Source organism: Carettochelys insculpta, chromosome 1, assembly GCF_033958435.1.
Source record: "Carettochelys insculpta isolate YL-2023 chromosome 1, ASM3395843v1, whole genome shotgun sequence".
In the NCBI taxonomy this organism is placed as follows: domain Eukaryota; kingdom Metazoa; phylum Chordata; order Testudines; family Carettochelyidae; genus Carettochelys; species Carettochelys insculpta.
Genome location: NC_134137.1, coordinates 55,581,868 through 55,607,909, shown reverse-complemented (window position 1 = coordinate 55,607,909; position 26,042 = coordinate 55,581,868). Strand labels below are relative to the sequence as shown.

The following is a 26,042-nucleotide window of genomic DNA, read 5'->3' as shown; positions in this document are numbered from 1 at the left end:
TTGCCCATATATTATTTCCCACGTTCCCTATCTGACTAACTTCTAGGGAATCCCTGTCTATGGAGCCTCGTGTAAGAGAAGTCTCCGTCCAATCCAGGTGCTCACCCGCACCAATCGGCTTTCCCCCACCTCTTAGTTTAAAAACTGCTCTTCTCAAGACTCAGTTCAAGATTTTATTCAAGGCTGGCCTCAGGTGAATTGTTTTACCTTAAGCTAAGACAGGTTTCAGTATTTTCCCTAATAATTGCTCTCTGCCCTCCTTTTCCCACTAGCTGACACAGCAACTCACAAGGTTCCCTCTCTTCATTTATTTCTCAGAACAATATCTCAGCTTCTGATCATGTGTAATAGGTACTCTTAAAGTTCTTGAACATGCTCCAGAATGAAGAAGAATCTTGGGCATATGAGAAGAAAACACTCAATGATCACGACTATCCAGAAACAGCTACGACACCTATTAGAATGGAGTGGGTGGAGTATACCACCACCAGAAAAGGGCATTTTGGAGCTAGCCTGTTTGTGAATGATCAGTGCCTAACACTATTCTAGTGATTCTTCCTCAGACATGTAACTGACTCTAAGGCTATTCTTATAATCATCATAAATGAAATAAGAAACATTTTCAGAAAACCTTGGTCTCCATAGCAAAATTAAAAAAATAGAAAAAAACCACAGGACCATTATTTTTCTGATCACTCCATATAACGATAAGTCGCTCATTTGTCTTAACTCCCTCCCGCACAAAATCAATGTTTACAAAAACAGAAGTTTTTCAATGGGTATATATTTTTAAAAGTATAAGAGTAATAATCATGAGAAAAGCATAGCTTTTGGGTTTTTTCCCCTTGTGGACTGAAATTGTATGACAAGAGCATAAGATCTACAATCCACTAACAATTTACTGTCAAAAAATGACATGAAAATGGGTGTTTTGTTTTTAAATAAAATTCACTGGGTGTTTATGACTGAGTGGGGGCAACCACATTAATTACAAGAGTACATAAAGCAGACAGACCAATGCATGTTCCTCAGGTGGCTCTGTCAATGCATCTCACACAACAACACACACAACAATCTCTACACACAACAATCTCACTGTTCTCATTCTCTCTCATTTGACCAGAAGCTTCCAGACATGCCAAATCCTCATGTGATGGTTTGGAGATAATATAAAATTATACTAGAAAGTTAGGATATTTTTGCCAAAGTGCATCTCTTTGCATCTATCCAATTCAAGCTTCATTCGTTGTTCTGCTCCAATCTCCCACAGCACATAGGCGTATCTGCAATTTTGCACACTCCTTTCATAACTTTTACTAAGCAAAACAATTTAGTGTCATCTGTAAATTTCAACAAACTTTAAGCCAATTCTCTAGTCAAAGCATTAACAGACTTTACTTCCAAAACTGCATCCTGGAGAAACAGGCATTAGAGGAAAGAAAAATATTTTCAACATAGCATAAGCAGGAATGAGTCTGTAGTGAGTCAGTATGGCCTCCTGCAGACTCAGAGGCAGAGGAGGCTGCGCAGAGGCCTTGGTGGGTGGGGCCGGAGCCAGAGTACCAGAGGCCCACCCCTCAGAGGGCGGGGCCCAGGGCTGGAAGAGCCAAGGGCAGGTCTCGGGACCCATTAAAGACTGGGCCTCCGGGCAGGGAGGAGGCGCCTGCACGGGCTCCCCGGCGCCAAGGGCAGAGGGCCTGTCGCCGCCTGGCCAGAACGGAGGAGCAAGCCCCCAGCAGCTCCGAACACCCCCGGATCCAGATGCCCCAGGGGGACTACCTGGACTTTCCGGACCTGCCAGGACCTTCACGCCAGCGAAAACCCCCTGCCTTGGAAAAAGCCCCAGGGGCGGCCTGCCCCAGAGTCCCAGCGGATCCCTACAGCCCTCAGGCCCAGGATCGCCTCGGGTCCCCAGTGCTACCGCCGCCCGACTATCCCAATGACATTGAGATGGGCGACTGGGCGGAGCCCCCGAAGGTGGATGACCTGGAGGAGACCAACCTAGAGGGACCCCCTGACCAGATGGATGGGGATCTTCCGCCAGCGGAGGTAGAGGTAGGAAGTGGCCCGGGGAACGACGCTCCCGAACCCATGGCAGTGTGTTGCGGCCTGGATCCCCACTGCCGTGGTCGTGTGTGAGCGACCCCCAGGGCCCCGGGCCGGTTCGCAGTGGAGTGAGAGGGCCTGCGACCCCCTACCCCCTCCTTGACAGGGCCAGCCTGCGCTGGGCCTGTGCTAACCTCCTTGTGCTGGTGCCCTGCCCCAAACTGAGGGCCGGGCCTGTGCTTAAACCCTTGTGCTGGTGCCCCGCCCCAAACTGAGGGCCGGGCCTGGGCTAACCCCTTGTGAACTGCTGCCCGCCCTGGACTGAGGGCTGGGCCGGAATTGGATTTCTATTGTGAACTGCTGCCCCCCCTGGACTGAGGGCTGGGCCGGAATTGGATTACTATCATGAACTGCTGCCCCGCCCTGGATTGAGGGCTGGGCTGGTACTGTATTGCAACTGCGAACGGCTACCCCGCCCTGAACTGAGGGCTGGGCCAGCCGTCTCTACCATATTGCTATTGAGAACTGCTGCCCCACCCTAGACTGAGGGCTGGGCCTGTATTGTATTGTGGCAGTGAACTGCTGACCGCCCCGAACTGAGTGCGGGGCTGGTGCTCTAACCCACTTTTTGGTTGCTGCCTGCCCTAGGCCAAGGGCTGGGCGTCTCAGGACTCTTTACAGAGTCCTATAACTGCGGATCTAAACACCTTACTATTGCCAATTGGGAAATGCACATCCTACTCAGCATAGCTGGATTTTGATGGTGACAGAAGCAACAAAGGCTCCCTCCCCTTTGGTTTAGACATGTATTTGGTTCAGGGAAACAACCTCATTCTGATCCCCCCCCCCACAATCTTCTCCTTGAATTTGGGTGGTACCTGGTATTTGTGTTGGGTGGCGAGGGCTATAGGGCACATACCGCAGTGGTGTCTGAGATGGGGCAAACTCAGGGTCATGGTACCTGATTTGTTCCCACCAGCCCATTTTGGGTCAGGTAGAGGGGCTTTCTGTATGTCAGCTTCTGCTGTGCTTAAGTTGCTCCTCTCTTTGGACCCTTCAGATAGATTTGCTAGAGCTCCTGAGATGTTAAGAGCTCAGCTCATCACTTTCTCCCAATTTTTATTCCTGCTGAGCTTTTCCCAGAAGGCAGAACTAGCAAACTGTTTTGAGGGTGTTTTCACCTTCTCCTTGACACACAAGAGGTCTGGCTGGTTCAATCAGAGTATTGATTTAATGCAAATTGTGGCTGATTTCTAGTAAAGACTACAAGGGACCTTCAAATTGTGGAACAACCTGGCATTGTTCTGGGGCATTTGCATGGAATGGTGAGTATGTGCAGTTGTCAATGTCTTGGGCATCTTGAATCTTCTCTCAACTCATCTCCAATTTCTTTGCAGAAAAGGGGGTAGGGGAGAGAAGTCTGGCTTTCTATGCCAGATCCTGTTGGCTGGCTGTGTGACAGGGGTGGCAGCATCTCATTTCTGATACATCCCACACAATCTGTGTTTATTGGGTTGTAATGCTATTTTAGCTGAAGTTCAGAAATTCTATAATCATTTCATTTTATAGTAAGTCAATAAAATTGAAGCAATTAATATGCACTTCTGTGTTTATGCCTCATTGCTCTGGTGGTCAGGCTATATCCAAAAGCTGTAATGTGGGTCCATTGCTTGATCCATTTATAAAGATTGTTGAGTTAATACCAGGTTTCCAGAAATGAAAAAAAAAATGCATTGCAGGATCTTAATATGCTGTGCACATTTCAAAGTATCTGAAAATATACACTTGTTTTGGATATATTAGAAACGTAACTTTTATTTTTCTGAAATACGAATAAACATTTCATCTCAGTGATCCATTATTTTATGTCTGCTTACATATAAAACTTGAGCTCTATGATTTCTCCACCAGTATGGCAATGTCTAAGGGTGTTTTTGTTATTGGACTTTTTTTGTTTTCTTTATTTTTAAATTTCATGGCTACGTCTACATGGGTAGCCCCTGTCAACAGAAGTCACTGTCGACAAAGAAACCTCAGCAGTACCTCTTTCAAGCAAATTGCATCTACACATAAAGGCAGATCGAAAGAACAATCCAGTCTGTTGACAATGAGCAGCCATATTGCACTGCCCTGACCGGAATGGCTGACCGGAAGATCTGCAAACAGGGCTGCCAGGGAATCAGGAGCCCCCTCTGTTGATGGAACTGCCTACACAGGCACTCTTTCAACAAAACACTGTTGACAAAGGCACTACTCCTGATCATGAACAGGGATAATGCTGCTGACTGAACAAACTCTCAACACATGGTTTAGCTGTGTAGACGCTCCATGAGTTTTGTCAACAAACGGGCTGTTCTGTCGACAGAAGCTGCCCATGTAGGCATGGCCCATGACAAGTTTCAAGTCCCACTAGTACCTCAGTTATTAAAAACAATGAGAAGTCCTGTGGCGCCTTATAGACTAACAGATTTTTGGGAGCATAACTTTTCCTGGGCAAAGACTCACTTCGTCAGACGCACGTAGTCAGATGACAAAGTGGATCTTTGTCCATGACAGTTTATGCTCAAAAAAATCTCTGTAAGGTGCCGCAGGACTTCTTGTTGTTTTTGCAGATACAGACGAACAGGGCTACCCCTCTGATATCAGTTATTGAACTGAGAGGATAGCTTGGGTGGGCTGAAATCTTCTTTTACTATTTAGGAACTTTTCTTTCAATCGACTTTCTTCCTTAATTTAGTTACTTGTCCTGGTCTGCTCCACAATTCAAGTTCTAAGCATGCCTCTGATTCTTGGGGCAGGTGACCCTCTCACCAGTGGCTAGTAATTAGTAGGCAGCATGCAAATATAAAATTTATGAGGTTTTCAAATAACATTTATGGGGAGGTTCTGATTCAAACATATTTATAGAGATTGAAATATAGGTACAAGCGAACGCAACATAAGCAAAAATATTAAATGAACAGCAGGATCAAAAAAAACTACTTACAATACGGACAAGCCAGGACAGAGTAGATGTAGATGTTGAATAATGGGTGTTGTAATGATAAGGCGGAGTCTGATCATCTTCCCATGTTTCATAGCGCTCGGCATAGAACACTGCTCTCTTTGGGTTCAAAGCACCAATGGGCTGCAAAGAGATAAAAGCATGAATCATCATAACAGATGAAGATTAGTGTGCTTTGGATCTGTACATCACTTTTTTTTTTGTATACATTAGCTAAAATTCACTATATATAAAATCCAGAAGACCAGTGTAGATAACTTGTTCCACATTGTGCTAAATTGGATTATTGAGATGGATTTGAAATTTTATTCCAAAGACGGGATCTACTAAACCTCTCAAACTTTTCTTTTCCTTTCCCTTTTTAAATTGGCATATATATGTTATCCACATCTGCAAAGTTTCAAAGACTTTCTTGAAGTCAGAGTTGTTTCCCAATTAATTGAGTAACATTGTTCTGGAAATACACTTCTAAAATGCAGCAAGACCAAACCAATATTTCTATGGTTGTCATTCACTATAATGGTACAGCTAACAAAAAGTGACTTTAGCTCACACAGGACACTTTGTAATGCACATTTCATGATGAAAAGATTTCACACAGAACTGGCAGTGGTGTTTGGTGATCCTAAACAGAAATACTTGAAAATATTCAGAGTCTGCAAGACAGCCTCTATACAGCGACTGACCAAAATCAGGTTTCACAGAGAGAAATGAACAATCTTCTAGCTTAAAAGAAATAACAGGAATGGAAACATATTCAAGAATTCAAAACCCATTCTATCTCCCTTGCACACAATCCACACAAGTTAGGTAAAAGTTCACTAAAATTCAAAGCATAGGTAGAAATTGTTGGTTGTACTTTATCTGCTCAGATGGATGAGTTTTAATTTCTGTCATAATCCTTTGTACTTGTTACGGCTGTCTGTCTATATTATATGGCTATTGTGAGAACATTTAAAACTGAGAGAAAATACATATAAAGACATTTTGAACATGTATTTTTCACATCAGATGCTATTAAACTATTTATCTAGTAATAACTGTAAGAACAAAAGCAACAGTAATCTCCTAAGAAACAGCAAGGATGAATTTTAGCATTAAAATTAATAAAATATGATTTCACTTTCAGAGGAACACACATTACTACATACAAGAATGAATAGTTCAAAAAATATTCATGCTTTTATTTGCTAGAGTCCAAAAGGACTACTTCAGGTATATTACAATGATATAAATAGTTAAGAGTATTTTTAGAATAAATCTCTATTAGTCAGGGATTTACAACTTGCACTATTTATTCATGGAGTTTGTAAAATTCTTCTCAGAATATTAGAAGTTGTTCAACATTATTTTGAACTAATCAGCATATTTCAATATATACTCAATATCCAATATCAAAGCTATAACCTCAAACTTATTTTACTTTATTGTTACTTTTGTATCTTATATTGAAAATTGGTCTGACCATTAGAAAAATGACAAATATGTCGTCCAGATTTCATTCTGGAGCATATTTTCAAAATTAGCTAAAACTCACCTTACATTTGGAAATAGTAGACTATCAATCCAGCATGAACGGTATCATCATAATACTATGCATATCACTAAAAGGTATTACTAGCAGAGTTTTAATTAAGTATACTGTTTCTGAATTTCCCTGGTGTTTTGAGATGTCTGCGTGTTAATTAGATTGAAGTAGAGCACATTTGTTTCACAATTTAAATAATATGAATAACTTATAAAGTAGTTCATATTGTTCTGTTCTGTGAATAATTATACTTTTAAGTCAGTGGTGTACAGAATTTTGATTTACCCTAAACATTCTGAGTGCTTAATAACTTTGATGTGTCATGGGTATGCTAATAGCTTTCTCGTATGTGTAAAATGTTTGTGTAATCCCTAAGGATCAGCCATATCTGATACAGATCGCACTGCAAGGCCTCACAAAACATTCTTGAAAGAAAAGCATAACCTATCCCCTAATCACTGCCAGGCCTCCTCTCAACTACTGAAAAAAAGAATAAAATAAATATTTACATTTTTTTTCACTCATGTGTCATCAGTTATTCAATCTCTTCAGTCTTTTACAGTTTGGTTATACAGGAAATCCTCAGACATTACAACTGTCTAGAATTTGCAAAAATCTTTACTGAAACAATTTACAGAAAGATTAATTTATTAAATTATTAGTTTATTTTCCCTATTGATTGGACAGACTATAGAAACACTTCCAGTCACCACAAAACTTCACTAGTTTACTCTGTTTGACTTATTTTTGTGATTAATTGAATTCTGCAAATGGATGAACGAAATAAAAATGTATTGACTAGGAATAATTATTAGTCTCTTTACCTACACCTATCTATACCTATATATCAACAATATATTCTGTTGTGAGCTCTTATATTTTTGACACATTTAATGTAAAATATATGGACACGTCCATTTCTCTCAACCAGCTGACAAAATGATTTCCGAGGACCATACAAAATATGGATGCAAGCACCACTGTGCTTCTGCGGTCTTTAAAGCTGAAGAAGAGTTATTTCAATTTAGCAGTCTGATATTAGATATAAGGTTACACATAACTACTTTCATGACATAAAGAGACAAGCTGCTGCTTCTAGAAAGTTTTTAGAGGTTTTCAAGTTCTGGCTTGACAAAGTCATGGATGATTTAGATGGGGTTGATTCTGCTTTAGGCAGGGGGCTGGATTAGATGACCTCCTGAGGTCCCGTCCAGCCCTAGAATTTTATGATTCTATGTTCAATTTACTTCATGAAGCTAAAAAGTTGTATATTCTCCTTATTCTCCGCAGCTTTGTTCAGACCCCAGATTTCACAGTGAGTATCTATCTCTTTGAGGTACTTATGCAGTCCCCATTATCACAGCAGCTGACAGCATTTAATGGATTTATCAGCAATACTGTTCCTGTGTGTTGGGGAAGTGGTATCTCCATGGCCATGTCTACACTATCCAAAAACTTTGAAATGGCCATGCAAATGGCCATTTCGAAGTTTACTAATGAAGCGCTGAAATACATATTCAGTGCCTCATTAGCATCTGGGCGGCCACGGCACTTTGAAATTGACGCGGCTCTCCACTGTGCGGCTCGTCCAGACGGGGCTTCTTTTCAAAAGGACCCTGACAACTTCAAAGTCCCCTTATTCCTATGAGCAGATGGTAATAAAGGGACTTTGAAGTTGCAAGGGTCCTTTTGAAAAGAAGCCCTGTCTGGATGAGCGGTGCGGCGGCGAGCCGCGTCAATTTTGAAGTGCCACGGCTGCCCGCGTGCTAATGAGGCACTGAATATGTATTTCAGAGCTTCATTAGTAAACTTCGAAATGGCCATTTGCATGGCCGTTTCGAAGTTTTTGGATAGTGTAGACATAGCCCATGTCATATAAACAATACTGAAGCATAAAGGAATTAAATTACTTTTCCAAGATCACACAGGAAGTCTGAGGCAAAGTTAATAAGTGAACCCACAAATCCTGAGTCCCAGTCCAGAGTATTAGATGCAAGTCTAGTCAATATGCTTTCCAGACTAAGATTTCAGTTTTCTTACAATTACTTTATGAGTCACTGGGGAGGGAGGATCTGAATCACACATAATATGTTTGATGAATAAAATGGATAATATAGGTAAAACCAGACTGTCACTCCTTCATGAAAAATCATAGAAGGGGAATTCTCCTGTGGAAATCTCTGTGTGGAATACCTTCTCTCAGAGAGAGAACAAAATATGAAGGAAGAGGATGGGGTTTGTTTCCCTGTGGAAGTTGTCAACTTGACTCTCACCTCCTACAGGTCACAGACTTCATTGTGGAAAGATGCTGGGGAACTAACTTGGTACTCTGAAGACCAATGTTCAATTTCCCACTGCATCATAAACTTCTTGTCTGCCTATGAATGAGCCCTTCAGTCTCTGTTTTTGCCTCAAGTTTTCCATCTGTAAAGTGGAGACAGTACTTTTGGATCTTGGTGGTGGAAAGGTAAGTCCATAAACACTTCGTAATTGTATCAATTTTGCAGTAGTGGGGACCATGAAAGACTTCTGACCATTAACTATATATTGACTATGCCTCTGTGTTTTCTAGTGAATGTGGCCACCCACCCGTATGCCCTTTGAATGAGTGAATTTTCAGAGGAATTTGCAGAGCATTGAATGTAGCAGCAAAAATATGATTTAACCTCACTTCCATCCTTCCATCTAATAACAATGCAGAGAGAGAGATTACACTCACAGCTTCTTAATTGGAGAGGTCCTCCATACGTGGATCTTTCCTCACCACATGGGAGGAAGTGAATGGGCTCTAAAACTCCTATTATCACAGCATCTGAGCAGCTGACAGCATTTAACAAATTAATCATCAACACTATTAATACTTTAAAGTAGAAAACTTTAAAACAACTGAAAAACTCAAATGTTAAAAAAACTAAAGCAGCTTTATGACTAATAGATTACTAATGCTGTGAGTTAGAGAAGTAGTATCTCCATTTCACATACAGGTCACTGAAGCACAAAGGCATTAAGTGACTTTGCCAAGGTCACACAGGAAGTACAAGGCTTAGATGCAAACCTAGATGAAAGCCCTTAAGATACAAGCCTAGTCTAGCAGTCTAACATACTTGAGGGTAATTCCTTGCTCTGATACTCCTTGTTAAAAATGAATTATAGAACTTGTTACAAAAATGCAATTTTATCTAAATATATAAGTTCCTTTGTTTTATAAAAAGGGCATCTTCACATTTCTTTAATTTTACTTGTTTAAAAAACCACTTCTGCTTAGTTTCAGGCCAATAATATCTAATTATTCATTCTATGGGAAGTGTTTCTAAAATCTACCCACAAGTTAATCCACTCTTTTACTACAGCCAAAAACCTCTCTCTACAAGTTTGTAACATAAATGCTATAGCCAACTATTGTCTAACAATTTTACTTTTGATTCATTATACTGCACAAAAAGCTGGTGCTTACAACCTATTTTAGTCAACAAAATATGTGATGAATTTTTTCCCATTAAAAACAAAGCGAGTATTTGGTTTGATTTAACATCAGAAAATTGCTGCTGTTTGCTCCATGGCATGTTACCTGGATAATTGGCTCATCTCTTTTGATTTCTAGTCTCTTAAACAGTGTGTTGCTGATAAATTGAGTGCTTTATCAACTGCACATGTTATGCTAACTCATGTGGTATTTGCGATTTTACTGTCTGTATTTATAGCAGAATATTCCTTACTACAATAGTGCCAAATTTATCTTCCTTCACATTTGGTCACAAATATATGTTATATGTGGTATATGGTTCTGCTCTAAACAGTATCTATCTTCTTCATTTATCTGAGTTCTAATGCATGCAACAATGTGGGAGTTGATTGCCAAAGAAATAATACCATTTGTAAATTTAGTTTGGTTCCATCTAAACTGTTGATTTTTTTAAATTAATGCAAAATAATACTTTAAAGTAGAAATTTTTAACACTTAACTAAGACTCAATTGCTAAAAAAAAAAGACTTTAAATTTATCCAAAAATGTAAGCAGCTTTATAACTAATAGATTACTACCTACTTTTTCTTCAAGCATAAACAGCTCATTCAGATTCTGAAGTATTGGAGTTCTGTTCAATGCATTACATTTTCATGTAAGAAAAATAAATGCTTAATATTGTGGCTACCACCAGACTGAATTTAACATTTAACATTTCCCTGCTGATAGTAGATTTACATGTTGTAAAGGATAAAGTTAAAAATAAACTGAAGAAATTTGTGCAGCTTAGTTCTGGTTAGAGACGCTTTTGCTAACCACATAAGCTCTGTCAAACAGTATATAGACATTTGGCAGTATTGAGAGTGGTTTGCCTTGAAACACTCACACTTTGGTGCGTTGATTTGCATTATTACATTTAGAAGCCTTGAGGCATTATCACTTCCTTTTCTAAAAGTGGCACAGTAATATGGGAAAGTGGTTCTGCTTATCATCATCTGTCAGTCAAACACCTTCCGCATTAACAAAATATAATTTTTTTCCACTCAGTGAATGTGCATGTGTGATGGCTCATACACACATTAATATTAGTAGGACTTTGCCTTACAGAGAAACCATTTGATTTAACAGGATGCATGAGTGGAAGTAAATGAGGAAAAATTCCCATTTATACTTTAATGAGCAGGAACATTAATGTCAAACTCACACACTCACTGTAATTTAGGAATAAATGTTATATAATTTTACACAAAAAAACACTAAATTCTCAGTGTTGTCCTTAGAGAAATGCAGTGTACAATATGACTTGAACACACATTTCTCATGTGAACGCCCACCAACACTCATTTTTTTGCATGGAAAATATCAATAAATGAGAAAATAAACAGATCACTTGATGGTTCAGTAGTGAAAAGATAATCTATATATCAATGACAGCCTCTTTCATTAGCTTTTCATCCTGTCAAACAATAAATGTAACCTTTAACCTTGTATATGTAATGAATAAAATTTGAGCCTATACTGTCTAATCAAATGAGGGGTCCAATATATCTTACAGCAACGGCACCTTGATTGACCCCATGCCCTTTTTCATATAAATTTCCCTCTAAATATGTACTGAAAAAAAAAGAGGATAGAAAATTTTCATAAAATACTATGAAGAATTAGAATATGGCTATTTTTCAACTACTATGTAAATTTAAATGTTCATGAGTGGACAAGCAGTTCTTTAAATGTATGAAAGTACTATAATGATAGATGAGGTATAGCAACTTGAGGTACAGAACTGCTTCTGAAAGAAATTTTGGTATATTTATTTCCTACCTTTTTTTTTTTTTTTTTTTTTTAAATGGGGCCTGGGACAAAGGGCTTGCAGGTGGACCTGTGAGGAGGTAGAAATGCAGCAGCTGACAGAGATAATTTTATTCATCGGTGGCTATACAGGAAACCCTTATGCACCAGCAACTGTGCAGGAACACTTCTTCATTGCGGAGTAAAATCTGACAGAAAAGGATAGCTCCTGATGGAGAAAATTGTATGTGTTCTCAGCTCACATGAATCAGACCTATGTGCATAGCACATAACCTTTCAGCTGTAATGTGAATAATGACGAAAGATTAGCGACTCCTTTTTAAACCCTTTCCATTGCACCGAGTAAACCTACTCAGCATCAACCTCTCTACCAAATTTTGTGGAGACAGTCAATGAAAGTAGGAATGCCAAGAAAACATTTCAGCTGCAGTCTAATTACAATGATTTCCTATTGAAAATGTGTGAAGAGTAACCGGACAAAACCTATACAGAATATTCAAAAGCCACAAAAACTATGTGTGACATTTCACACTGGCTAATCAACCACTTCCAAAGACAAATAAAAATCTGTGCTTCATTTAAGACCAATTTTAAATGAAACCTTTGTAACTGCTAGTAGGAATCACCAGAATAATATATTAAGAAAGCTTATATTGCTTTATCCATAAGACTCCAACATGGTTTGCAAACTACATGCAGGAATGACTTATCCACCACTGAATGCACCCCAAATCTTGGTTGCAATCAGGGGAGCTGATACCATGTGTGAGCCTCTAGGGAAGGTGGTAGCTACATGCTCCTGTAAGCAGGGGAGCCTCAGGTGGAAGGAGCTGATGTGGGGGCAGTCAGCCTTTTGCACTGCCCAAAACACCATTCCCAGCCCACAGAGCCACATGGTATGCTCTATGTAGCACTCCATTGCCAAATTAAAGGGTGCTGGGCTCCAGCCACCACCGCTGTTGGGGTAGCAGTGGCAGCGGCAAAAAGCCTGGGCCCTTCTGAACTGCTGGACCCCAGGGAAATTGCCCTTGTTGCCTCACCCTAGAGTAGGGGACTAGTTACAATGCAGTCATCATTCTGCTTCAGCAACACTATATACAAAGGATTCAGTGAAGAACTGCAGAGTGTCACTTTTTTTTTTTTTAATTTGAAGTATAAAGCAACTTATATAAACAGGATATAATTACGCAAATTGAACAGTATAGGATTCTGGAGTAAAGTATTATTGTGAAAAGTGGTATAAGATTCTTTAATGAACACAAGTAGTCAGGGACTAGGTTTTGCATCTCCTCTGCAAAAACAGCACAGCTCTTGCTGATAGCAGGAAAAAGGGCTAATTCAGTAAAAAGTCTTTACTGACTCAGAAAGAAAAATGAACATATGAAATCTGTAAGTTACTTTTTTAGCTCCTTTGTCCCTTGATTGGGTCTCATCCAAGCATGGAGTCAATCACATCTGAATTGCTTACCAAAATTCTCATGAACCTACTCTCTGGAGTAATCTCAGTACATTGTGCTATGTAAACTGCTGCATGCCGCTACAAATATTAGGAAAATAAATCTTAGGAGATTTTGAAGAGATAAAGAAGCTTAGTCACATGTTTTATCATTGTCATAAACAATACCAAAAAATGAACACCTATTTTCAGTTGCTTGGTAATGACCTCACCTACTATTACTAGCAAAGTTGATATCCTGCTATTGTAGATTTTGTTGTCACTTATAATATACATTATAGTCTCATTACATATTTTTACAGAATTACTTGGGAAAATTTTAAATAATATTGTGAAAGAGCAACATGCCCTGCATAACTGGAACTTAGGCCTCCCGCCAGTTTGTTCAGATCAGGCCCTGTATAAATTTATGTATTTAGTTTTTTTTAAAGAAAAAATAAGATTATATGCAGTTTTGCCATCCAATCAGTCCCTCCAGCTGCTTTATGTATCCAAGTATTATCCATATATGCCAAATGCAAAATTAGTTTAGAAGTCTCATAAAAGCAGTCTTCCCAACCACATTAGAGTATACGTTGAATCACCCTTGGGACTTGACTGGTGCTGACACAGAGAATTTGTTGAACCACAGGAGGTCAATACTGTCTAACAGCATTACCAACACTTCCATTGCTTATAGGGCTCTTAGAATACATTGCCATTATATTATTTCAGGGTTCAGGTTTATAAAGCTAGATTTCCATACTGCAACTGCCATTACATGGTATAGATTGAACCTCTCCATAAAGTTTGTTTCCAGCCACCACTTCTGGATCTCAGTATTCTGTGCTGTTATTAAGCTGTAATTTACCCCTAAATATCTTCTCAGAGCCCAGGAAGCAACGGAAATGTTGGCAATGCTTCCAGGCAATATTGACCTCCTGTGGTCCAAATTCTCTCAATCTGGCACTGGTTAGGTCCCGAGGTTGCCAGATTGGAGAGGTCCAATCTGTACCATGTAATGGCAGCTGCAGAGTGTAAATCTACTTTTACAAACCTGAACCATGAAATAATATAACAGCAAAGTTGGTTCTGACACAGATACCCAATTTTGTCTTTAACAGGGCATGTTGGAAAGTTAATGTTAATCAGTGATTTCTGGAGCTATGGAAACCTTCCTTTTGTAATTTACAGAGATGTAATATATTTCATACTAGCTTTGCCACTGCTCCCAAAAATACATTAGGCTCCTTTAAATGAGTTCCCATTTAAAACTTAGTTGATATAACAAAACAATACCAATCTTTCATAAGGAAAAATATCAAAATAATCTCATGTGCCTTTGTAAAACAATAAACTTTTCCCACCAAACTTATTAATTCCACTTATTTAGCAATACACATTAAAAATATACTCTTTCATTCAGAAGACTGGCGAGATTTCTTTAACATAAATGTTGAAAAATACCTTTGAAAGATCCCTGAAGTTGCCTGGTAAGGTCAGGTCCAACTCTTCTGATTCATAGTTTGTTAATACCCACGGAAATACAGGGTATTGGTTTAGATCGTTGTACGTTCGTCCTAATTAAGGAAAAAAAAATCTTGTAAAATTTCTATGAAATATTGCCTATTTGTGCCACTGATAAACAAGCTATTGCCAAATTATCTCCATATTTGTTTTATCTTATGGTCCCATTTACCTGCTATTCTATTAATGCACTTAAACCTGAAACCAAAAATATGTTCCCAGTTGCATGTTTCTGAACGAAAATTCAGAAGACAGCAGCAACATAGGTTATGTGTAAGAAAAAGAGGAGAATAACATTGACAGGTGTCAAAAAACAAAAGCAAAAACAAAACTACGTGCCACTTAATACTATTTGATACCCTTTGTTAATGATACTAAATATTCTTAAATATCTGTTGATATTTAAATTTGGAAGAATCATTTTTTTTTTCATGTAATTGTACCAGTTGCTACAGTGTGACACAGATGCTAAGTTACAAGCCCTTTGGGTCCAAGCTGCAAAATTGAAAACTCTTCCAAAGTTTGGGAGTTTGTATTTGAGGTTTTGGGCCCCTCTCTGCCGTTTCTGCATTATCCTCAGAGTTAACTGCACTCTATCCTTCAAAATGGTGAAAAGTTCCGTTTTTATAGAAACAGGGGAAATTCTAGTGAGAATGGAACAGAAGGAATGGGTGGCACACTGCTTGCCCAGAATTAAGCTCCATTCCTCATGAGGTTTTATTTACATAGTAGCGCAAAAGGAGCGAAAGACCTGCAAAGAGCCAGGAGGATCTCCTAATATACAGCTTTACTCATGTTCCCACTATTAAATAACAGAGAGGTAGCCATGTTAGTCTGTATTCTAACAAAACAAACCAGCAGTCAGGTAGCACTTTAAAGACTAACAAAACAATGTATTAGGTGATGAACTTTCACGGGGCAGACCCACATCTTCAGATCTGGAGGTATATCTAAGCCCCATAAAGATTCCTGCAGCCAGCAGGCTGAAGAATCTTTTGCAAAGCAGCTCTGTACTTGCTTCTCAAGTCAGGAACAACAGCGCTCCACTCCTTGCCCTCAATACATCCACCCAGCATCCAGCCCATCTACTCAGGCTGGGTGCTCAGCTCATGACTTGAGCCTTAATAAACTATATACTTGCCTCTATACCTTGGACTTAAAAACACAGAGGAACATTGTTGAGAAATATTTTGGTTGCATAGACAGGCCAATGCCAATACTGTAAGCTGTTATTTAAACTCATGCATTGAATGGCAGGAGGGAAGGGACGTCAAAGGGAGGGTCTGTATGGGTGTGCAGGGGTGCGTGTTGCAACCCAAGATATTGGCCAAACTTCTACTACAATAACGTTGATATAGGCATGATGACAAATCAGAAAAGACACAGGAATGGATTTTAGTAGTAGAACACAACTTCATTAAGTACAGCGCAGGTGATGGGCCCTATCCTCTCTGTCACACATACCAGGCACTTCAACTGTTTGCAGTCTAGGGGTTATAGAGCTCCTATAATGTTATCCGTAACTCAGGAAAACCTCTCACCTGCCTATCCTAATACTCAGTTTGCCCATTTGCATCCTCCCATTCTCACCTTCACCATCACAGGTAGCAAAGCAAAAATTTCCCCAAGCACATGCCAAGATGGCACCTATGGGAAGAAAAAAAAACCCTTTCTGATTCAAGCACAGGCGATCAATAACCACAAAACACAGCTGGTAAGCTACAAATAGAGGTTGAGGGAGTGGGCTTGCTGAAACAGCAAAATGGACTTCACGTGACTAGGTATTTAAACAAACGAAAGGCAAAGGCGAGGGACCAATCTGCACCATTTCTCTTCCAAGCTGGTCAATAAGTAGCTAGAGACTTTGGAGCATCAGGGAACATGCTTGCATCTGCACAGCATCTCTTCCCATCATCTGCAGCTGTCTCAGTAATCACCTGCCCCATCAAGTTTCCCGTCTGTTGCAATAGGTGGGTGACATTTATTTTAATGTTACTTCGTAACTACAGTCAAGATTAAAAGTCTCCTCAAGGAGACTGAAATTAACTCTAGACACAAAGCATCTCCCTCAAATCTCAGAAACAAATCTCCATTGTTACAACTAAACAGTTCAAATGAATAAAAACAATTTGGAGATCCAAATCACAAAGGCTGTATCTACACTTACATTCCTCTTTCGAAAGAGGTATGCAAATGAGGAAAATTGAAAATGTAAATAAAGGCAGATTTGCGTATCTGACACCTCATTTGCATATTCTTATTTTGAAAGAGCTTCTTTCTAAAGAAGAAAACCAGTGTAGGCACTGCTCTTTTGAAAGTAAACCCCATCTTTGAAAGAATCCTTCTTCCCATAAAAAAAGGGAAGAAGGATTCTTTTGACGATGGGGTTTACTTTCGAAAAAGCAGTGTCTACACTGGTTTTCTTATTTTGAAAGAAGCTCTTTCAAAATAAGAATATGCAAATGAGGTGCCAGATATGGAAATCTGCACCCCAGTTGCATTTTTGATTTCTCTCATTTGCATATCTCTTTCTAAAGAGGAATGCAAGTGTAGACATAGTGAAAGAGACCTTGTAGTTAAAAATCAAATCAACTGAAAATTCTGTATGAACTGCCTGCTAGAAAGCGGTAAATAAAAAAGAATCTTATAGCAATGTCAACTAGTAGCTAGTGGTAGTAAAATAAAACAACCCTCAATTATATGAAACATTAAAAAAAACAAGTCCCTTAATCCTGAACTAGCTACCATATTGACTTACTGAGAATCTCATAATATACAACATGATTCTTTTAAAAAGTCATGTAATAAATACACGTGTGTATGTATGTATTAAATTAACAGACTGAAATAATGCACTTTAACAATTCCCAGCCCTGCTGCAGATTTACAACCCTGTCGTACTAACTGCTTCCTTCCAGATTCTGGACAGATTCCTGGGGCACAAAAACCTGGCACAGGGAAACACAGGCTTCCTTGTTCTGGGCAATTCTACACAAAGATCATGTCTGCTTTAGTGAAACATAAAACTTTCATTGCTCTGCAAACACCTTATTTTTTCAATGAATGTTAAAGAATGACAAACATTTCTCTATTTTAACATACAGTCTCATTGATACCAGTTAAAGCAGTTACTATTAGCAGTTTTTTTTTTTTGGTTATTTTCTACCTTTAATAAGTCAGTGTGACTTTGGAAAACAAAATTAATTTAGCAACAAATAGAATTTGGAAGGGAAAATTGATCTAATATGCCCAGTGTTCAAATAAAGAAACAAGAAATATATGCAAATATAATTTTCACATAATCTCAACAATTACTATATCAGTGAATACCTGCTATGGTAACACTCATAGAGCAGATGCACATTTATCGAAAATATCATTCACAGAGCATACAAGAATTTACGAGCAGAAAGCACACAGAGGAGTATTCACTGGCAAAAGTACAGGAGTGAATATTAACAGTTCTGAAATTTATCCATGTTTTTGTCAAAGATTTGATGCAATACTCTGCTATAGTTGCTTGACTTTACTATGCCTTAATTTCCCCCATTTTACAAATGGAGATATTAATTTCCCCTTCCAAAAAGGGTTTAATTAATACTTATAAAGCTCTTCGGTTGTGTCTTTGTGTCTTCAAAGAGGGCATGGTAATCAGCCTGAGAGGGGAGTACTAATGAAGTACTGTGAGGAATGTGCAGCACCTACTTAGGCTAATTCTCTCCACAGCAGCTTCAAAGTTGCAAACTTCAAAACACCAGCATGCCGTGTAGCTGTGGGAACTTTGAAGTGTTCATACTCCCAAAAACTTTGAAGTTGCCACGGGGAGAATTAGCCAAATGAGATGCTGCATATTTATCGCAGCACTTCATTATCATTCCCTGCTGAGGCTGATTACCATGCCCCTTTTGAAGAATGGGGCTAGTGTACACACAGCCCTAGAGATCCTTCAATGAGAACATCAGAGCAGTCACACTGAGCCAGTACCCTATCTTCTGACAGTGGCCAATGCCAGATGCTTCAGAGTGTGGGTGATGGGTGAAGCTGCTCCCAAGGGAGGCAAGTTTCCCAGCCTGTGGCCCCACCCATGTTCCACCTTTGCTTCTCCCAGGCCATTCCGCCACCCCATTGTTTCCCTTTTTTCACTGCTCACCTTTTCTAGCCAAATCCCAGAACCCAAATGTAGCAAGTGACATTTGGGGGAAAAAAAACCTTCTAAAATTTCTTCCACAAGAAAATGAAGCATGCTTTCCACTGCACGACAGATTGGGTGAGTCTACACTTGCATTCTTCTTTTGAAAGAAGTATGCAAATGAGTTAAATAAAAATGCAAATGAGGTTTAAATGTGTATATTTGGCACCTCATTTGCATATTCTAATTTCAAAAGAGCTTCTTTCAAAAAAAGAAAGCCAGTGTAGACACTGCTCTATCAAAAGTAAACTCCATCTTTGAAAGAATCCTTCTTCCCATTAAATAAAGGGAAGAGGAATTCTTTTGAATATGGTTGTACTTTCGAAAAAGCCACATCTACACTGGCTTTCTTCTTCCGAAAGAAGCGGTTTTGAAATTAGAATATGCAGATAAGGTGTCAAACATGCAAATTTATACCTTATTTGCATTTAATTTACCTCATTTGCATACATATTTCAAAAGAAGAATGCAAGTGTAGACTCACCCAATCTGTCATGCAGTGGAAATCTGTCATGCAGTGGTGCCTTTTATTTAATGGGAAGAAGATTCTTTTGAAGATGGGGTTTACTTTCGAAAGAGCAATGTCTACACTGGCTTTCTTCATTGGAAAGAAGCACTTTTGAAATTAGAATATGCAAAAGAGGTGCCAAATATACAAATATACTTCACTTGCATTTTAATTTGCCTCATTTGCATACCTCTTTCAAAAGAGGTGTAAGTGTAGACGCACCCATTGTGAAGACTGGATATGCAGAAAGTACTTAATTCAAAGCATTACATTTGGGGGAAAAAAATGTCAAGTCACACGTTTTTATGGATATACCCTGAAGTTTGTCAGAGATTTATTTGCAAAATCTTTGCAGTAAGAGCAAGTCAGTTGTCCTGCTGAATACATTAAATATTAAAGACTGCACATTGCAGCCCTCCTCTATTTTACATTGTCTTTATCAGTATCTCTAAGCTGATTTTGTTTTAAATATATTGTTAAACATTCATAGAGTCATTATTCCCGATTACTACATGCTTAAACTCACTGGCCGTGTCTACACTAGCCAAAACCTTCGAAAAGGCCATGCAAATGGCCATTTTGAAGTTTACTAATGAAGCATGGAAATACATATTCAGCGCCTCATTAGCATGCGGGCGGTCGCTGCACTTTGAAATTGATGTGGCTCGCAGCCGCGTGGCTTGCAGCCGTGCAGCTCGTCCAGGTGGGGCTCCTTTTCAAAAGGACCCCGGCTACTTCAAAGTCCCCTATTCCTATGAGCAGATGGGAATAAGGGGACTTCGAAGTAGGCGGCATCCTTTTGAAAAGGAGCCCCGTCTGGACAAGCTGCGCAGAGGCAAGCCGCATCAATTTCAAAGTGCCGCGGCCACCTGCATGCTAATGAGGCGCTGAATATGTATTTCAGCACTTCATTAGTAAACTTCGAAATGGCCATTTGCATGGCCATTTTGAAGTTTTTGGATAGTGTAGACATAGCCACTGAAACAAAGACACTGTTTTAAATTAACCATTCAGAGCAGTTTAATGTATTCACAAGATAGTATATTGTTTTTTGAAAAGGGGAAAATTAATGTTTATTTTGTGTGATTTTCATAACAAGAAAGATTTATGAACTTTAACTATATGTTAAAATAGGTTTCCAAAGATTTTAGGCACATCAAAGAATTTTTTATCTTAGTAAGGTTTTGATTTTGGTGGAAGGCTCTCTTAAAACTTGTTCATCAAATAGTCATAAGTCATAAGGAAATTCATTTACCCAGCTGTCAGGAAGAAAAGGAATATTGTCATTTTAAGAAGGGAAAAGGGGAGTAGGGATGGACAGAAAACATAGGAAGACTTTGGAAACAAGTTTTTGTACTATAGGAATTAAAATTAAAGTGTGTATTTTAGATAAGGGCTGTCTTTTGAAGAATTTATTTTAAAAATTGTATGTCTGAAGATCCAAGTATCTAAGGCGAAACCTGAATACTCAGATTGCACCTAAATATCTATGCATGGATTTTTTAAACATGTGACTTTATAATCTTCATCTACAAGCTACTGAAACATTTAAAAAAAATTAAATTAAGGTCCTAGGCTATGTCTACACTTGCAAACTTTTTTGTAAAAGCTGGGACTTTCAAAAAATCTTGTGGAACGTCTACACACAAAATGTGTTCTTTTGATATGAAATCGGAAGAACGCAGCACTTCTTCTGGTGGCCCTCTTCCTCTCACAGATGAGGAAAAATGGCTTTTCCCAAAAGATTCTTTCAGAAAAAAAACAGGTGTAGATGCCCCAGGGCCCCTTTTTCGAAAGAGCATTCCTCATGGCACTGGATTTTTTCAATCTCTGGCATGTTATTTCAAAAGACCAAAACAGCTGATCAATTTTTTCCAGTTTGCTTATTTATGTGTGGATGTGATCTTTCGAAAGAAGTTTTTTCAGAGGAGAACTTCTTTTGAAGGACTGCTGTAGTGTAGACCTAGCCCTATAGACATAGTAATGCACAACTGCTTTTGCCAGTAAAAAAGGTTGCCACACGCCTATTAAACAGTTTCATTACCAATAAAATGGCTCTTTCACAGGGTCAATGTTATGCTAATAGGTCTGAGAAGCTGGAAGGGCTTTCGCTTTTAAGGTAAACCTTTACCTATTATAGCCACCAGCCATGCTTCAGAGGGAACAAAACAGACAACTCCCAAGAGATTCTTCCCCTCTTGTCCACTCCCAGGTTCTGACAAACAAAAGCTAGGGACATTCAGGGCGTGGGTTGCCACTGATGGATCTATCCTTCATGAACTTATCTAGTTCTTTCTGGAAAGTTCTTATAATGAAAGTTGCTGTAGAACTTCAAAGAATGTTACTGTTTTAAAATATATGTGCTGATGTTATTATCCATTATCCTAACCTTGATTGAAGCCAACTGGGCTATTTGCATGAAAAATGTTGGCAATTTGAGACTAATCTTGGGCAGTCACAGGAAACTCTCTCCCAGCTTTCCTCAAGTTGTTCTTTCACAAATGAAGAGAAGTAAAATAATGCCATACCATAAAGAACTCAAGGAGCAAGACTAAAATATGTAATAAAATATTTTAAATAAAAAATAATGTAACTATTGAATACATAAATCACTCATAATTTACTCTAACATTTATTTACAAATCCTCAGAGTGATGTAATATGGCCAAATGGACTAAACAAACAACTATAAATTTGGAGACCTAGCATGTGACTTTTACTATGTGGTTCTGGGCAAATCACTTAACATTTTTTGTTTGTTTCTGACCTATAAAAGGGGAGAATAATATTTCTCTTTTTTTCCTGTTTGTTGTGTTGTGTTAACTAGTTAACATTTGTAAAGTAGATGCATATATAAAATATTATATAAACACTAACCATGGCAGGTATAAATGTTCATAAGAAGAGATTATATTATTTGAGAATTATTAGAAAATTTTATATTAATAACATATAAAATAAATTACATAATTAAATGTTAATGTGCACTGTGAATGTAGACATAACATGTCCAAGAAGTTATAGGACTAATGTATCTATGGATAACTGCATGGACAACAGTTAGTGTTATTATGAGATGGTCCATTCACATTTAATAAATTATGTATATTTAATGATTATATCCAAGAGTTGCCATTGTTTGGTTCTTTAGGTGAAGACTTAAAAAACATAAACCTGTACTGTTATTGGTTGAGAGTGTACCTTTTCAGCACCTGCAGATTTTTCACCAACTAAGCTCTTACAGATTAATGTTAAAAGCTGAATATTAAATATTGCAAGCCTATGACACTAATCTACTTGAACAATAGAACCAAGGCACAGTAAATGAGATCTCAGAAATACTGGATATGCTTCTTCATTACAAAAAACTTTTTAATTAAAACATCCAATTTAATGTTTTTATATGGCATTTTAAGTTTTGAAGGTAAAGTGATCTAGAGACAGCTGACAAAGAAATTATAACTGCAATTCCATGGTAGAAATGTTAATGACAGCAAAATATTGTTTAATTAGATGATTGCAGCATCTGGATTAACACTCTTTAAGAGCGATGTTCCTGTGCTTGTCTGCTTCTTCACACTTTACAGACATTTTGTCATCTCTGGGTCATTAGGAAAGAATTTTTAATGATTTTTCTAGAAGCAAGCAGTTCGAGTTACATCTAATTAGATGACAATAATAAGCCCAACACATGCAGTAGCTAAATATATACATAATTAACCAGTGATGGCTTGTACATCACAGAGTAAAAAAAGTGGAAAATGCTAAACAGAAGAAAAAAGACAAAGGTGATAGAAGTTGGTCTACATTCATTACCTGATTATATCGTTCCCCTCCTCCAACCCCACAAACCTTCAAAAAAGAATAATGACCAACCCTTACAAGAATTCATTTATTAGGAACTCTGCACATAACTACTCCCCATATTTGCTCAAAGCCATGGCATAAAGGGATTTTCTCTTCTTAATGTACGGTAATTTATATGCTTTTTTTTAAAAGCTGAAATCAGTTAGAAGTCTGGGAAATAGATTAAAAACTACCACTTTAAGACCTACCACCACAAACAGACCTCAACAGAGATCTGTAGATAGAACACCCTTTCCCCAGTTCTGATTCTTGTGTCTTAATGGGTGAGGGGTTAAATTATTTTAAAGTTTCCCCTCCCTCAATTATTCTTGCCAAGTGAGAATAGTAAGAATGATGTTTAAAGTGTTCAGTTTACAAACGTTCTGTTAATATACTATAAGACCTTCTTCTGTGAATCTGGAGAAAGAATACCAAGTCATCTAGTATCACTACTACTTCTTCTATTGCTTCAAAAGTAAGTAATCTTTGAGTAGGTGTGTGTGTGGAGGAGGGGTGTTTGGCCAGGAAGGCTTATGTCTACAAAATAAGGACAAAAACCAGTGGCACAGTGAGTATAAAATTGAGGCTGATTGATAAATAGTACAGTGCAGTGTTTATCTTTGGGAAAAAATCCAAACTCCCTCAAAAAAACCCCCCAAACTAGAGCTCAAGTCAGAAGAGAGGGCAGGGAAGAGGTGAAGATCTTAAAAACAGAATAAAAAGCAAGAAAATAGGTGGCTTGGAAGTTACAAAGATAGGTTGAATTAAAACTTTGGAGATTTTATAAAATGAACAGGGACATTTTGAATTGAATATCCAGAGAGATGGGAAGTTATGGAATGCAAATGTTCTGGGCTGCTTAGAGAACAGTGATTTAGGAAGAGAGAACAAATAGTTGATACAAACAGCTATTAAGGAATGCACAAGTATTGCAACAGAAGCAGACTTAAAGATGAAAGTGGACAGAATTACAGAGGAGGGGATAGCAAGATTCACAGATAAAAAAATTAAGTAGCACAATGAAAGCTTTTCAATTAAGAGTGATGTGTGTATGGACGATAGATTAGGAAATAGTTGGAAACTGAGAACGTGAAGACAGGCATACTGTTTCATCATGGAGAGAGTTGAGAACCAAGTTGTAGATTCTGGTGTTTTGTTCAGTGGTTCTATTGCAGAAACAGTAACAATTATCCAAAGCTAACAGAATTACAAGTGCGCAAATGAGATCTTATGTGAAAGAACAGTCACAGATGTCAAGAGAAAGGAAATGGGTTTGTGTCCAGCGGTTCCCAAGGCTGCTACATTCGAATGATTGCAATGAAGGATAACGTGTGGACGATTTCTTACGGTTTCATAAAGTGCCAGATGCCAAAACTGGGATAAAGGCAGGAAGAAGGACAGGCTTAAAAAAAAAAAAGTAGTAACACAAATATTTGCAAGTTGAAATCTAAAGTTTGTGAGAAGAGGAAGTATAACCAAAGGAGCTGTGAACTGTTTACCAGCATACAATTTGGCAAACATCCATTCTACTTAAGTGGGCTAACGTGTGCCTTAGATGAAGTGAACAAGTAAGTTAGCAGATGCACGGTGACAAAGAAAAAGAATTAACAGGGGGTATCTCTCTCAGTGGTTAAAGATGAGGATATTACACAGGATGGTGTCATTTAAACAAACAGCTAACAGCTTAGAACTACCCCATCATTGTCTGCATTAACATTCTTGGTACAAAAGCTTCCACCTTTAAAGAACATATTTCATACTTGTTCCCACTATGAAAGAGTGTAAATCCAAAGGTAAAAGAGTGTTAGAAATCACACTTTCAGAGAGAAAGCAAATAAAATATGCAATGTTTCTATTTAGCAAGACATCATCTTTACCACAGGATTTTATAATTATATTAAATGTTCCATAGTTGCCTATGAAATTACATACACCACATTTTGTTTCAATTGTCTCACTCAGAGGGCTTGTTGGAGGTGCTCTCTTGCCAGCAATGGATATACCTCTGGCTTGAAACTTGTGCATTTGGACAGTTATCATCTCTGCTGTTTTCAATATAGGGGAAATGGTTTTTAGGCAAGTGCATTCCTATATGCTTTTAGGTATATAGTTTCTTTTTGAACTGAGCTGTGAAGGATAAATTTTATTCTCTCTTTCAAATCAAAGCACTGAGAATATTCTAGGAGCAGCAGAAGAGAAGGCAGAGTACAAGAGCTTTTGGAACTGAAATGTATTCTGTACATTAATAGTTTTGCTACTTATTAAATGAACTTTCAGAAAGCAAGAAAGCAAAAAAAATACGATTTCACAATGATGTAGATGCATTTGTAGTGTTTCATATGCACTTTGCATGGAAGGCTATGCCTAGTTCATAATATTTTACACTATTTGACACCTGCTATAGAAATGAGATTTATCATGTTGCAAGAGTTATATGACCATTAAAGGGTGACAGAAGAAAAGTGTAAAAGGGCTGGAATGAGCCATTTTCAACAAAGAAAACACCAGTGTTTGCTCCCAGCCCTGAAGGAGTTTTTTGCTATTTTCTTAGGCATGTTTTGGCCAGGGTGGGGGAAAGGGGGGAGGTAGATGGTATGATGGTACTGCATTTCCAGCACAGCACAAAGTCTAACATTTCGTAACTTGAAAAAGTGCAATGTGATTGGAGAATTTGTCGATCATTAAGA

General features: G+C 38.3%; 1 protein-coding gene across 8 annotated transcripts in view; it reads right to left on the bottom strand.

Annotated features, from left to right (window-relative positions):
- Positions 1 to 26,042, bottom strand: part of NBEA (neurobeachin) — a 776,083-nt gene that overhangs the window by 114,217 nt on the left and 635,824 nt on the right. For all 8 annotated transcript variants that reach the window (XM_074986506.1, XM_074986516.1, XM_074986543.1 and 5 more), the window contains 2 exons: positions 14,753 to 14,865; positions 5,033 to 5,173 (listed from right to left, as the gene is read on the bottom strand). In XM_074986506.1, the coding sequence (XP_074842607.1) occupies positions 5,033 to 5,173; positions 14,753 to 14,865 (254 nt within the window). The remainder of the gene's footprint in view (positions 1 to 5,032; positions 5,174 to 14,752; positions 14,866 to 26,042) is intronic.